Genomic DNA, 14,114 nt, shown 5'->3' on the forward strand with positions numbered 1-14,114 from the left:
TACAAAAGAAAAACACGATACACTTTATTTTTTTTTTGTAACAGTAATATTTAATTTGGTGCGAAATCTCGCACGCGTTAGTTCTAAAGAACAAGAGCAAACTCTTTATCACTGTCAAAAAACACAGTCAATGCTTTGCGAGTGCCAGATTATACTAATACCAAATGTTACTTTAACATGGCACTCCCTGGTAGTTACGTGTACAATATTTTTACGTTGTTACAAAGCATGCTCTTATACCACAGCATTGTTACATTCTTACATAGCCTTGGTTTGTTTGGATATAATCCAAGTTATAAACCGTGGGGAATTTTAAGGCCTTAAATAATTGAAATCTATGTACAAGATATTACAGTCACAGGTTACATGACACATTCCTAAAACAAAAACTGAATCCGAAAAAAGTATCCTCTTACATTAGTACTGGGCAATTTCCTCACTGATTTCTGGAGAATCCACGTCAGTTGAATGCGTTCAAGAATTCTAGAATAATTTGTCTTACATTGTATTTATCATTAGTTTCAAACAGGGTTACATTTTCTTGTGTGCACATCTGTACCATTAGTTGGTTCCAGCGAAACAAGAATTCAATTGTCTCTACCTCTATGTTACGGGGTTGTGCGGGTGGGGGTGAGTTGTTGTTAGCCCTCTGTGCCAGTGGGCATGACGGGCAGTGAGCGTGAATGAGTCGGTGAGTCTATGTTGCAGACCCCTCCATAATATTTACATTACTCATCTCTACCCCTATGGTGTTCGTGTTTGGTATATTTTATCATAACTAATAATTTACGGATAGCTAAGCCAAGCTATCAACTTAAGGCACTGTCCACGCTACGCCAGAGAACTTTGAAAACAGAGATTTCGCTCCGAAAACGCATCCAATTTTCACGCCGTAGAGTCGCTTATTGGGTACACCCTTGAAGGTTAGGGTTAATCGTAAGATTATCTTGAAAAAGTGGTTTTCGAAAAGCTCGATTCGTTTTTAAGTCGTGAAACGTTTTCTGTCCACACCAAAACAAAAAGCCAGCGTTTTCAAATTCCTGCGGTTTGGAAGGGCGTTTTCGAAAAACTCTGTTTTGCTTTTAAATTTCTCCGACGTAGCGTGCACGGGGCTAAAAATCTAAAGAACATGTTGAGTTGCGTCGGTGGTCAAGCGAAACACTTAGCTAATTAATTATCAACTTGAAGTTGATAAGATAAATTAAACGTCGTAGTCCTTCGTTTAATAGGTCTTTGGTTAGCCCTTTCTGTGTTTCTGTGTAAAGAATATTTTCTTACAAAGGTAGCATCATTATTCAGAAGTAATTTAATCCACTGTTTCAGCATGCAAACGAGCAGCGACATCGTCAGAACACTGGAGAAAATCTGCCGTTTTAGACAACGAATATAATCGTCGCCACTCTCATTAGCCAGTCAGAAACGAATTCAAAACTAACGATCGAGTAGTCTGGAAACTATCACGCTAACATGGCGAAATAAGGATGTGTATTATTGCTTAGCAACTCATGATCAGTTACGGAAACAGCAGGCGCAGCCAATTTCTGAAGACGGAATTTTGCACTCAATGGTATTTGTCTTCCCCCCTTCCTCCCACTTTCGTGTTTCTTTGAAAAATATAAAAGCTTGAACTAATGCTGATCAAGGAGAATTACTTTCCAGGAGGATGATACCCAGGGTATCATTTATCCCAATTTAGAGTTCGGGACAAGCATACACTGTGCATTGTTCGCTTGCAAGCAGTTGGCGGATGTGCTTGATGCGATGGTGAGCGGGCATTACTTCAAGCGAGAATCCCAACTCGTTCGCCTTGTTCAAAGCCTGATGGGCCTGCTGAGCTGCAGCTTGGTAGTTGGACTGTCGGTATTGAAGATCAGAGCACGCTAACATGAACTGGAGTTTTCTCCTCTGGGTGATTTTATCCAGGCCCTGCTTTTGCAACCGATCGAGGAATCCCTTGGCCTCTGCGACGTGGGTGCCACTCACGCACCTCTCTCGTCCTGAGGTGCTCCCGCAGTCTAGAAGCAACATGGCGATCTTGATCAGCGCAAAACTGTGCGTGTGAGGAATCACTTGACTGTCGCTATCAGGCAGCCGCCTGCAGACATCAAGACACCGCTCGAAACACTGCTTTGCTTGGAGAAGCAGCTTCCTCCTCAAAACTGCCCCACTGGAGATGAACTCCTTCATGACGTTGCCTTCCTCGTACGCCATGAAGCTCTGGTCAAGGCACACGTCCATCAAGTGAAGATTCTGCTTAGACAGGTCAATACAGCGCACTGCTTCTCCCAGCTTCTTCTCCCGGCGGTAGATATGAGCGAGGTAGTAGTACGCTCGTCCGACCAGGAGTTGGTGGTTGTCGGCCTTAGAGACAATGCTGAGCGCTTTTATTGCTGTAAGCTCTGCTTTCTCCAGGTCATGTTTGTAAAGAAATGCGATAGCTTTCTCAAGTAAAATTGCAACTTGAACATCAACATCGCGGGAATGGCGATGCTTCTCGCACGCAGCTTCAAACTCTGCCCATTCGCCATTATCGCATAATTTATGCAGCCCGTTCATGATCACACACACACGCGTTTGAGAGCGCGATAGGGACACCAAGGGTACTTGACGAGTAAGCGCAAGTTCATGCTCTTTTTCCGTTTTCCCCTCTCTTGAAAACGGCCCCTTCCAATTGATGGTCTCCACAACAACTGTAACGTAATCCAGGACTGCCGTCTTCAATTTCGCTTCGGACTTGGCTGTGTGAGGCTTGTCATAGAGGGTAAACATGAGCAACAACTCACAGTTTGGTTCGTAGAATCGGAACCAGTACCCAAGCTTACCGCTGACACGCTTGACGTACTTTGATTCCCAGTCCCTCGCACTCTGCTCAGTCCCGATGTGCTTCACGTCCACGGCCACCTGATGCTTTGCGACTGGCACGCGCTTTACTGTCAGTTGTTTGCTAACCGTCACGTCACCAATGGGTTCGCCTTGGCAGTCGCTATCTCCTAAGGCTCGTTGGTTTTTACGAACCTGCAGCTCAACAAAGACGTCTGTTCTTGGATCTGGAAAACTAGATCGACTTCTGCTGATTGGGACTGGAGAACATGGCTTACGGAGAACAACAATCTTCGGTTTGCATGGCTTGTCGTTGACTTGGCTCCTCTCGTCCTTGCCTTCCTTGCTTATCTTATTTTCTGGAGTGAGAATATCAATGAACTGAACTGAGGTATCTTTTTCCTCTATCTCTTTTTTGCACTTAACTTCAAGCTCTGTCTCGTCCTTCTCACACACCCTGCCATTTGATGTGCAGTCTTTCTCCATCTTTCCCTCATTCTGTTTCAACTCGTTCGAATCATTTAGTGACATTTTCAGGTCATGGATAGTCTCTAATTCTGAACCGCCATCGTACCCCTTTTCCGATGTTCTCGTAGGTTCTCCTGTGTTTCCATCTGTTGAAATTCCAAATGAAACAATATTCAAACGCTAAAACGCAGAGGGCCACACAGCTAATGAAAACTCCACTATTTCTTTTTTGGTCAGGGAATAAAGCCACTTGTCTTTTCTGACAAGCATTTCGAACAAGTCGTTTTACTGAAACTCACAATAGTAATTACCATACATAATATCCAAGAAAAAGGCACGCGCAAGACACCCTTAATTGCAACTGACAGGGAGGACCACTTATCTACCGAAGGGCCACCTTTAGGGAAACAGCTTCTGCAAAGGGAAAATTCGAAGTGGCCCCGACAGGCCTGGATACTTTACTAAGCACGAACACGCCCATGATATTGCTTTAGGCGAGTTTTTGTAAGAATGTTAGGAATACCCCCAAAACTGCCTTCACACGCTGAAGGGTAGATAGTTTAGGGAACACACGAGACATGCTGTAATGCTTTACAGCATTGAGACATCATAAATGTGTCGTACATTGTGTCGCCAAGGCCCTTCTGTCCTGATCTGGCTAACAGACTATACAAACTGTTTGAATGAATACAAAGGAGAATATTCACGTCAATTACTAGATCCTAATTCGTTAATATGTTACAGTCACCTTGTGATGATGCTAGAGACGATTTGCAGTGCTCCTTGGGTGCAGGGCTGGCTACATCTTGCAGTAAAAGCCTACGTTAGGCAAAACGAAAATTAGTTCACACGATTGTGCAATTTACACGGCATCCAGGATTTGTCTCAAAGCCGGATACGGTTTGAGGACGTATGTAGCACTACAAGACGCTGTACTCAGTATTTCCCTCTGGATCTAAAACTTCACCAATGACTTTTCAAAGGGTGTCCTACATCATTCCATTTTACGTAATTATGTTACATAAACGGGGCACAAAACGTTGCAATGGCACAGCAAAATTAGTAAAAGAGCATCTGATGTGTTCTGGATAACACCAAAACAGATTGGAATAGTGATTCTATGAGACATAGAGCAATTACGTTTGGTCAAAAACGTAATCTATAAATTATCTACAATAACCTATAATCTCTTTGCTATAGGGAGCTGATACATGTATTTGAACCGTTCATTTGGGCATTTTAAGTTTATTGATACTTACTCCTTGCACATTTGAAGAGCTGGTGTCGTTTCACCACGTGTTTGGATAAACTCTATGAATGGCACTAGCTCGTGTTTACAGTGCTGAAATACTGGTGACACAACTGGGCTCTGAAGAAATGCTAAAAGTAAGTTGTAAGCTCTCTCCTTGACTGCCACAAACGTCAGCACTTGCAGAGTGGCAAAATTAAACAAATGACAGCCACCAACATCCATGTCTGGAAAAGAAGGTGGTTGGCTTAATGTTAAGGTTATTGTTTGAACCATATACAAAATGTATTAGCACACGTGGCAAGACAATTCCAACATAGTCAAACATTAAATAAGCAGACTCGTATAAGTAAAGCAATATAGTTTAGGACACCAATGTACAAATACTGCTTCAAATTATCTCTACCCCATGGGAGGAAGACGCGGTAGTGTAATGGTCAAGGGAGTAACAGGGACATATGCCTTGCTGTGCAATAAGGACTTAAACAACTGGTACCGGCCAGCTAGCCAGCTAGGCACCACATGCAGCAACACCACATTAATATGCTGGAACTTCCACCTCCCATATGCATGATTCCACTTAGATATTAAATTCTTGACCACACTTACATGAATTATTGTAGGTCAGTGCAACTTGTTCATCTGCAGTGCATGAGAAGCCCAGCTCCATATCTTCGTCATCAAGGGCCTTGACACAATGCTCAAACTGAGTCAGTAGGTTTGCAGTGTAAGTGTAGCTAGTTTCACCAATGTAGCAATCTTCCATTGTTTTCACTAGAACTTGAACTGTCAGCTTACCACAAGCTAGCTGTCTTCCCGAAAGTCCTAATTAATTTGAAGAAAAGTTAGTTGTCACTGATTGAGACATGATAATTACCAAAGAAATATTGTTGTTTCCAGGTTTGGTATTCTTTTAGTTTGTTTATATATTATTGAAAAATAAATACTACCCCAACCAACAGTGTACTTTTGAAAGCTCAAAAGTGAAGCAGCAGCAAAATTAATTCCTACAAAAATAAGTATGAATAATCGTAATGTTATCGTGTGAATGTGAGTACAATGAAGGATTTACACTGAGAGTGATAAATCAAAATTCTCCCAAAATTGCACAATCCGAGCCTTACTCATTTATTATATATCTGGAAAAATTATGAGCATGTGCACATTAATTTGCACTGCAGTGCAAATTAAAAATTGACGAGAAATTAGCTGCTCTCAGCCAATCACATTGAAGAAATTTTGTCAGACGTATAATAAATGAATTAATGCTTGTCAAACTGAGACTTACTTGGGCAATGAGGAACACGAACTTTAATTGTGAAAGGATTTTTTACTGTTGCTGTTACTTCACGAGGAGTAAGGCAGTGTTTTGGTGAAGAGAAAATCACTTTACACCTGTTTCCAGCCCCAGGTGCACGAGACTCAAGAGATTGCTCCAAGAAAATAAAGGACATAGTCCCTCCCTGCAAAAAACACAACAAAATGTTCTGTCACTAGTAGTTTTGATACCACAAAAGTATGCATGTGTACTGTTGCCAACCTGGATTGAGATGTAAGTAAATATATATATAAACATTGAAGATTCTGTATATCTTTAAATTGATATTCAATGGTCAATAAATTTATCTTAAATAATTTTAAAATGCAAGGCACATAATTTGTAAATAATGTATTTTGTGTAAATTTCTCTCACTGTTAATATGCACAAATTTATGTATGTACAGTTATTAATTGATTAACAAATTTTACTATTTATTTATTATTTAGTTCTCCATAATTATTGTTGTAATGGTGCACGTTAGCCTAGTGCTACCTTCAACTCGACCTTTTTTTAAATAATACAATGTATGTATGTAAGTATCCTGCAGCTTGGAGATTACATTAGCATTAATATCTCATCAACAGTTATTATTAACATGTGAATCACTCAATTTTAGCAATATATTGGCAATCACCTAGGATAGTGTATATTCTTATTTTCGAACGGTATGAGTTTCAGAATTTCAGGAGTCGAAAGTCAAAACCAGACTTTCCATTGATCACTTATTCAAAAATTCAGTTAAATTTAATTATTTAATACATGTATACTGATATTACAGCGTTTTCATTAACGTTTTCGGCAGGAGGGCAACTGGTTTTCACAGGTGGACAAAACTTCTTCTGACCCTCTATATTAAGAAAAACGTTCCTCTAGATGGTCAAACCAGGTGAGCAAAATCATCCTCACAGCCAGCCGGTTTGCCTGGTGCCCAGCCCTTAATGAAACCCCTATTAAGGACGGTGCCGACTTTTGTTAGTGTGCACGCATTCTGCCCATCATGCAAGGCATGGTTTAAGTGCCACATGCGCGCTGGGTTGACATTGATGCAATCAGCTACACTACCATGTACATGACTAAAATGAAAGCAAAATTTTCCTTCTGTGACCAAACCAAGTTTAATGAACCTGTGCTTTAAAAACTGCAGGAACACCAGAATAGCAGCATGTCACTTATAACTATTAACTGTTACCATCTTCCAGCTGAAAAACCAGCTGGTGTCTGTTGAAAATTACACAGAAATCCAACTGAAATGTGTACCTGCAGATGGTGTAGTGCGCGCGCAAAACAAGTGCAAGATACGCAAACGTTTTACTTACTGGGGAGGTGACAGGAAAAAATGTGTCGGGCACTGTAAAACTTTTCAAAAAAGATCAATAACTTTAAAAAATGCATGGTTTACCCCTACAATTTTTATGTTATGAAATGGAAGTGGCAAGCCTATTCAACACATGATTAGTTTCTGGTTGCCACAGAGCAAAAGGTCTTTAGACTTTATTTTAGTTGAACCAGAGGAAGGCTGTCAAAGATCCCAAAAGTGCTGTTGCAACGATTTTGTTATTTAAAACATACCAAAAATGGTTTTTTAATGTTACCATTTACCATGTGTAGGGTTAAGACCTTTATAAGTGTGTTTGCTTTTCTGTATGTAAAGGCGAATTCTAAAGAAATCTGTGAAGAAATATCCTTTTTCTTTTTTTTGAGAAAAATGCTGCTGTCAGCATTTTTGCTGAGATTCAAGGCTAATTATCTCAAAAAAATGCATGGCTACCGCCATTTTTTTTTTCAATTGGTGAATTCCAATAGCCCTTGCAAAGATCTACTTTTTCCGCATGGTCCTAACCTGGCGCAAAAACCTTTGTATTTAGTAGGCACCATCCTTAAGTATTTACATACATGATTTTTAAATTAAAATTGTATCATTCCAAATGGGTACCCTATTCATTAAAACATAGCAAACCTGGTATGGGCCTTCATTTGGATCCATCTCTTTTATCAGATTTTCTTCTGCACCTGTTAAGGGTAAAAGCAAATATTTTAAAATTCAGTGGACAGTAATTTTGTATTCATGGTTATCTCAAACTTAAGATGTTTGACTGAGAATAAATTATGAGTGTCTGTCGTGTACTCTAAATGAATGGCTGGGCCTGAGAACCCTTACACATAGCTAAGTACGTGTTATAATACGCACGCCTTAATTCCCTGAGTTACATATATATGCGTGCACATTATAGTTTGATCAGGCATGACATTTGGACTAGACTGTATGCAAATAGCTGTTAAGCTAATCTTTCTTGGGATTCAATTTTTCTTGTAACAAATAATTATTAACGACATATAATAATATCATTTCTGGATCAATTTTATTTTTAACATATTTTATAAAAAAATATAAAAGTACTGATGTTAGCCATACATGTATAGCAAATAGAACAGTTAATAAGAATATTTATTTATTTTTCTGTGAGAATGAATATCAAGAAAATGTTTTTTTTTTTTTAACACAAATAGTAAAATAAATTCATTTGACATAATTACAGGAAGAAAATAGCACCTGGATTTATGTTTTAACCTGCTTTTATACATTAGAAAACCTAAAAAAGCATACTTTCATATCCTGATGACCCTGCATCATATCGGCTTGCTGCCATCCAATCAGATGATGAGGACTGCATCAAATCCTGATCACTCATCAGTGAACTCGGATCATCTCCATGACGTTGTTCATTAAAGAGCATGAAATTGATGAGTTGATCTGATTCCTAAATAAAATTGCCAACAAGATAACAATATCAGTATTTTGGAGTTTTCGAGGTACTGAATGATTTTTCATAAATGGTATATATAGAGCAAGAAATGACAACAAATAAATAACAACCCTTCTGTAATAAAATGTGTATATAACTCTAAGGCCAAATTTGAATATTTCATAAAGTTAGGTGGAGACAAAAACGGCTATTGTAAAATCTATTTCAATTAATACCACTTTATGTACACAAGTTTAATCTTACTGAGGTCAATCTTTAGAGGACTTAGGTTTTTTAAGTCAAAAGCTTCTCCAAAAGCACATTTCTTTGATCAAGACATTATTAGTGTCTATTTCCCTAAATCCTTGGTCCAGCCTTAATTTCAAACTCCAATTCTACCTCTTTAGTCACATTTTGGCAAAAGCCTGGTCATTTGTCTGACTAGTAGAACAAATTTTAAGCATGATAATTCTCGTAATGTTACTTTGTTCTCTAGATCTCTGTTCAGGTGTTATGCATGGCTGTCTGTAAACTTTGTGTAACAAGCTCATTGGTGCTCAAAGCTTAAGGCAAAGTCTTACAAAATTGGACAACCAGATAAAGATGAGGGTTTTTTTTAGGAATTGTTTATGCTGTATAGTACCAACAAAAAAGATACATAATGTCAGCGCAATATTGTTCCCGCATCATTTTTTTTTTTTTGAAATGCACTGTATGACTTCTTTCAACACCCACGTTTTATTTAAATTAATTTAAACAAATAAATCTTTCATAAATTGTACAGTTTCGTGGACAGGTATAAATCATTAGCTTGCTCTTTACTAGGGACTGAACTTAACACACAACACAGCTTTTTAAAATTTCATGGATGAAGCACATTTTTAAGGTTAAATAAATTTAAATTATATAAAATATCATTACCTCCATATCAACACTGAGGGAACTGAAGTTTATGGGAGAGACCAAATGGGAGCGTGCTGAATTATACGCAGCTTCTGTTAAAACAATAATTTCATGTTACATTAGTTTCTGTCACTAAAAATACTTAAAAATGGTAGCATGAACTAGCAGGAAATCTTTAGATAAAGCAAGGCGCATCACGTCTTACAAACTGGTAAGTGAATATCAGCTGATATTGTGATTACATGTGATTGAATTAATTTATTTGCAATATGCAGGGGGATAATAGCATGGGCTACTTCTAATGTACATCACAATTTGAAATGAATGCAATTCAAGGTCAAAGATGTGAAGATATTCAGTAATTTTATAATAAAAATATATCAGTGGATTTATGACAGCTTGTAAAATGCACCTTCATTAGGTTGCACTGTTGTGAGCAAATCTGGTGAAAATGGCTCCCCTCCCGTGTGCACTGATGTCTTCAAACCAACTTTAGTACTTGTAGTTTTCTTCAAAAAGATAAATCACAAAAAAATGTCACTTGGATACAGTAACAACTGTATTAGAGATGACAAGCTGTGGTGCAAATTTACATTTTCAAGAATGGATTTATCATTTGATCCAATCATAGATTAATAAGTAAAAAGGCCAAGGGGATTGGGTGGGAGGGGAGGGTACATAGGACTATTATCATCCCCAGAGGCCGCGCTCCTTTTTGGTCAGCACCAAGAATCACGACCTCTGGCCAGAACTGATTTTCTGAGCATGCACAGATATAGAGAAATCTGTGATTCATGGACTCCCATCAAATCTGACAAATCTGATTGGCTGAGAATATGAAATGAATACTTTGGGCATGCTCAGAAAATTTGGTCCGGTCAGAGGTCGTGATTTTTGGTGCTGCTGACTAAAAGGAGCGCGGCCTCTATCTGGGGACAAGAATTAATGACAGTGAACAAGAAGGCTGCATCCCAGTACTCTTTCATTAGCAAAATTTTAAAGATTTTAAAATTATTTATTTCTTTTAGCTATGGCCTCCTGTTTCTGAATTTTCTGGATGTCCCCTTGCAAGCCGAGTGAATGAGTAATTATAGACTGGAAAAAAAAAATCGCTCAACTGAAGTATGTACATTCTAAAGGAAACCATATCATACACTTAAATTTTTTTTATACAACTACATGTTTCTCCGTTCTTATTGCTGAAGCCTGGGGAGAAAGAAAAACTCCGATGACAGATGAAAGATGGAATTTTTCCACATGAGACAACTTTGAGTGGAAAATGAGAAGAATTACCCTACGTGACGTAGGCTATTACGTATATGTACACGTCACATTTTTTCTAGTCCATTTGGATGTCAACACCCATTTCATGATTCGACAAACGTGAGAAATTGTGTCGAAGTTATTCAAGTGCGAGAGTGGACGAAAGTAGATAGGACGGTAAATAATTTACATTAAAACTAAATAAATACCTGCAGAAGTATAGATAATTAACACTGTAACAGCTAACATTATTCGATAAACGTAAGACTTACATCTGGTCCCGTGCAATTTGATAGTTTCTCGATCACAGTTGACGGCATTCTAAAGCTGCGTTTGATCGTCTTATTTTTTCTATCCAACACCTTCTTTTCTGGATATTCTTCAGCACCCTTGTCTTTGTAGGAATTTAACAGAGCAGCTCTTAAATTATTGCTCGCCGTTCTATGATTAAACTTGACGTTTTTGGTACGTTTTGGATCTCGAAATTCAAACCAGTATTTCCAGACAACATCTTGCCAGTCCAGCTCGTACACTCCCCCTTGGCGATTTATAAATCGGGCGACTTTCCCATTTTCTATCAAAGACCAGATCCAGCCGTATATTCCTTCGTCTGCAAACGACTGCGTGTCACCTGAAGTAGGAAATTAAAGTCGAAAGAATTGCGGAAAATCATAACATTACTTGACACAAGTTTTAATTGACTCAGATTTTTCAAAATCAATTATTACCTTCAGAACCACTTGTGAGTCCACAGCTGCTGTAAGATTCTGAAACAGACGTACTTGAGAATGACGACGAACTGGAAAGGAAAGAGTCGGTAAAAGAGGAGTAAGCGGCGTCCTCGTCTCCCCCAGCCGCCATTTTGTTTACTTCATCATGTCCAAGTGGACGAGAAAGTCTGGAACTATATTTGGACAAGAGAAGGGGAATCCCCGGTTGCCATGGGATCAAAAAACGTCAGATTAAGTCACGACACGGTACTTGTGTCAAATTTCTTCTCATTTCTTTCAAAATGGTGATGGGAAGTTCTCCAAATTGTACCCGGAGCAGTCTGTAAATCCTATATATAAATACTATAGGGAACGTTTCTACAAGATGATCCAGATTAGGATCACTGATCACTCGCACCGCTACCGGGATTTTCAATACGCAAAACACCCCCTGGAATCAACAGTTACTATAGAGGGGGGCGGGGGGTGGGGGAGCAGGACACGAAAGAGTGACGAACGGAAATTACTCCCTTCCCCACCCCACCCCCACCCCGCACTACCCCGCTGTCTACCGCTCTTTGAGTCACCATAAATCCATAAAGAAGTGGAAGTCAAAAATATGAAAGTAAAATTCAAGTCAAGATCAGGTCTTTCCCTCTCTTTACATTGTGTTCGAACCTCCTGGCCGGGAAAAATCTTGCAACAAAAACAGAAAAAGAGCCAACTGTTCGGAAAAAAAAATACCAGGTTTGATAGATCGTAGAAATTTAACAAGCAACTACAAAACAAATTAAAACCTTTTTCTAAAGTTTATTCTTCGGCTGATAGCCCAAGCGTCAATTTTGGCAATCTCCATGCATCATTAGCTCAGGAGTAAGACAACCTTCCACACCGCTCAAAAGCCGATTAACAGTGGAAACACTTTACGCACATTCTCTGGCAAAGAGTAGCGAAAAACATAGAACGGGTCATTCGGATCCAAGGCAGACGATGGAAAAAAAAGATACGTCCCAAGAATGTTTAATGCTTTTAAATTGCCAAATAGTCCTCACAAGAAATAAGCAGCGCACAAATTACGTGCGAGTGCAAAAAGCAATGTTCACTAACTACCTTTATAGCGAATAACGCGAGGCCTCCGCAAAGCTTTACACACAAAAAAAAGGGCCGGTAACAAGTGATGATATGCTTTATTCCCCTGACTTGCTTGGTGGAAAATTTCATTACAAAGGTAAGGAGAAAGGTGGTTTTGATCAGGGCTGGGGATAAAAGGAGCTACGTTACGAATTGCAGAACTTGAAAAATTAACGCATTTGTCTTGTTCAGGTTCGTCTTAAATTCTTAGTCTTTCTCAACACTAGCCATTTTTTTTTGGGGGGGGGGGCGGTGGTTGTTTACTTATTACCTCTTTAGTGTTTTTCTACCTTAATAAACTGATATTTTTTAAGTCCGCTTTGATTTAAAGTTTAATAGTTTAACATCGCAAGCTGTAACGTGACATAGCTTCTTTACCCTTTAAATCCCAGGAATGATCGAACTCTCATTTCTCATTAAATCACCAATACATTTCCATTAAACAGGTGATGAGAACAAAGAAAATCATCAACTACGTGATATAGCCTTGATGTATAATCAAATTCTCTGAACTGATATTAAAAGAACTGTATGGCTGACAGTAGGAGAATTTACATTTTCAACTTGGGACTGAAAGAGTTAAAATGGCTCAAGTGTTATCAAGTCAGGCGAATTACAACAGTCTTCAACAGCCTTATTTCCTTTGCGCAGAGAGAATTACGAATCGTTTGAACACGATACTGCACTACATCTCCCTGTAGCGGGATATCGTTTTTGTTTAATGTTTTTTTTTTCCTTTGTCGTTTGATATCGTCACACAAGGTCAGGATATTCAGCTGGTATCCATGGACTCTGCGGAGCCGGCATCCCTCTGAATGGAATCAAACATGGAGGACAACTCGGGACTGGACTTGATCTGTGCGAGGAATTCACTGAGCAATGGACTTTTATCTGAAACAAATCCGACAACATTGTCTGACTTAGGAAGACTGAAAGTAGAAAAAGTAGTGACACTCGTACATCAAGTCACATTCAAAAATTTATCTGCCAATTCTGCAAATGTCTGCTGTTTTGTAAGTTGCTGTTTGCCTCTTGGAAAAGAGAAAATCCGCTTAAGAAAAAATTTCCGCACAAAAAATCCCCCTAATATTTTCCTTCTGAACGCGTCACGAGACTGAATGCTCAAGCTAAAAATGGGGAATATCCGAGTGATAATCCACCAATTTTCAAATCCCGTGTGTTGCGAAAAATGTTTGAAGGATAATAAACACAATAGTCTCCGTTTTTCTTTAAAAACAGCTTGGATATTTGTTCTTGAACATTATCTGTTCCTCGAAGTTCACAGTTTTTCTTTCATTATCGGAAAACTGTTCGCTTCTCGGAAAAGAAAATGTCCGCGGACAAATATCCGAGCACAGTTTCGCCAGATAGAGGTTGTTGTTTATAGATATTGGCGCCAAATAAAGCTTATTGTGTTTATTGTGGATCAAATATTTTTATATTTGGGTCGCTAAGGTCGCTCTTTCGGGGAGACCGATTTTTGTAATCTTTAGTGTCAAAATAAT

At 38.9% G+C, this 14,114-nt stretch overlaps 2 protein-coding genes across 3 annotated transcripts in view; both read right to left on the reverse strand.

Annotated features, from left to right (window-relative positions):
- Positions 1–979: 979 nt before the first annotated feature.
- Positions 980–12,556, reverse strand: LOC145495873 (uncharacterized). 2 transcript variants are annotated; one of them, XM_081475463.1, is made up of 12 exons: positions 11,497–12,556; positions 11,041–11,399; positions 10,685–10,711; positions 9,918–10,014; positions 9,524–9,597; positions 8,464–8,617; positions 7,816–7,868; positions 5,826–6,000; positions 5,147–5,362; positions 4,548–4,764; positions 4,037–4,107; positions 980–3,434 (listed from the first exon to the last, which is right to left on the reverse strand). In XM_081475463.1, exons 1-12 carry the CDS (start codon positions 11,627–11,629, stop codon positions 1,693–1,695), a joined length of 3,318 nt encoding a protein of 1,105 aa, XP_081331589.1. In that variant the 5' UTR covers positions 11,630–12,556; the 3' UTR covers positions 980–1,692. The 2 variants fall into 2 exon arrangements, with proteins under 2 accessions (XP_081331589.1, XP_081331590.1); XM_081475464.1 differs by lacking the exon at positions 10,685–10,711.
- A 92-nt stretch (positions 12,557–12,648) lies between these two features.
- The window catches only part of LOC145495872 (cullin-associated NEDD8-dissociated protein 1-like), a 32,561-nt gene continuing 31,095 nt past the window's right edge, over positions 12,649–14,114 (reverse strand). Inside the window, exon 41 of the mRNA XM_081475462.1 lies at positions 12,649–13,500. Coding sequence (XP_081331588.1) covers positions 13,382–13,500 — 119 coding nt within the window. The 3' untranslated portion in view covers positions 12,649–13,381. The remainder of the gene's footprint in view (positions 13,501–14,114) is intronic.

Source organism: Orbicella franksi, chromosome 8 (genome assembly GCF_964199315.1).
Source record: "Orbicella franksi chromosome 8, jaOrbFran1.1, whole genome shotgun sequence".
NCBI classification, from domain to species: Eukaryota; Metazoa; Cnidaria; class Anthozoa; order Scleractinia; family Merulinidae; genus Orbicella; species Orbicella franksi.

Coding starts and splice junctions, on each gene's coding strand:
- LOC145495873 (XM_081475463.1), bottom strand. CDS start 11,629: ATGGCGGCTGGGGGAGACGAGGACGCCGCTTACTCCTCTTTTACCGAC. Junction 11,400..11,496: donor ACTCACAAGTGGTTCTGAAG/GTAATAATTGAT, acceptor TTCCTACTTCAG/GTGACACGCAGTCGTTTGCA. Junction 4,108..4,547: donor GCTCTTCAAATGTGCAAGGA/GTAAGTATCAAT, acceptor TGCCTAACGTAG/GCTTTTACTGCAAGATGTAG.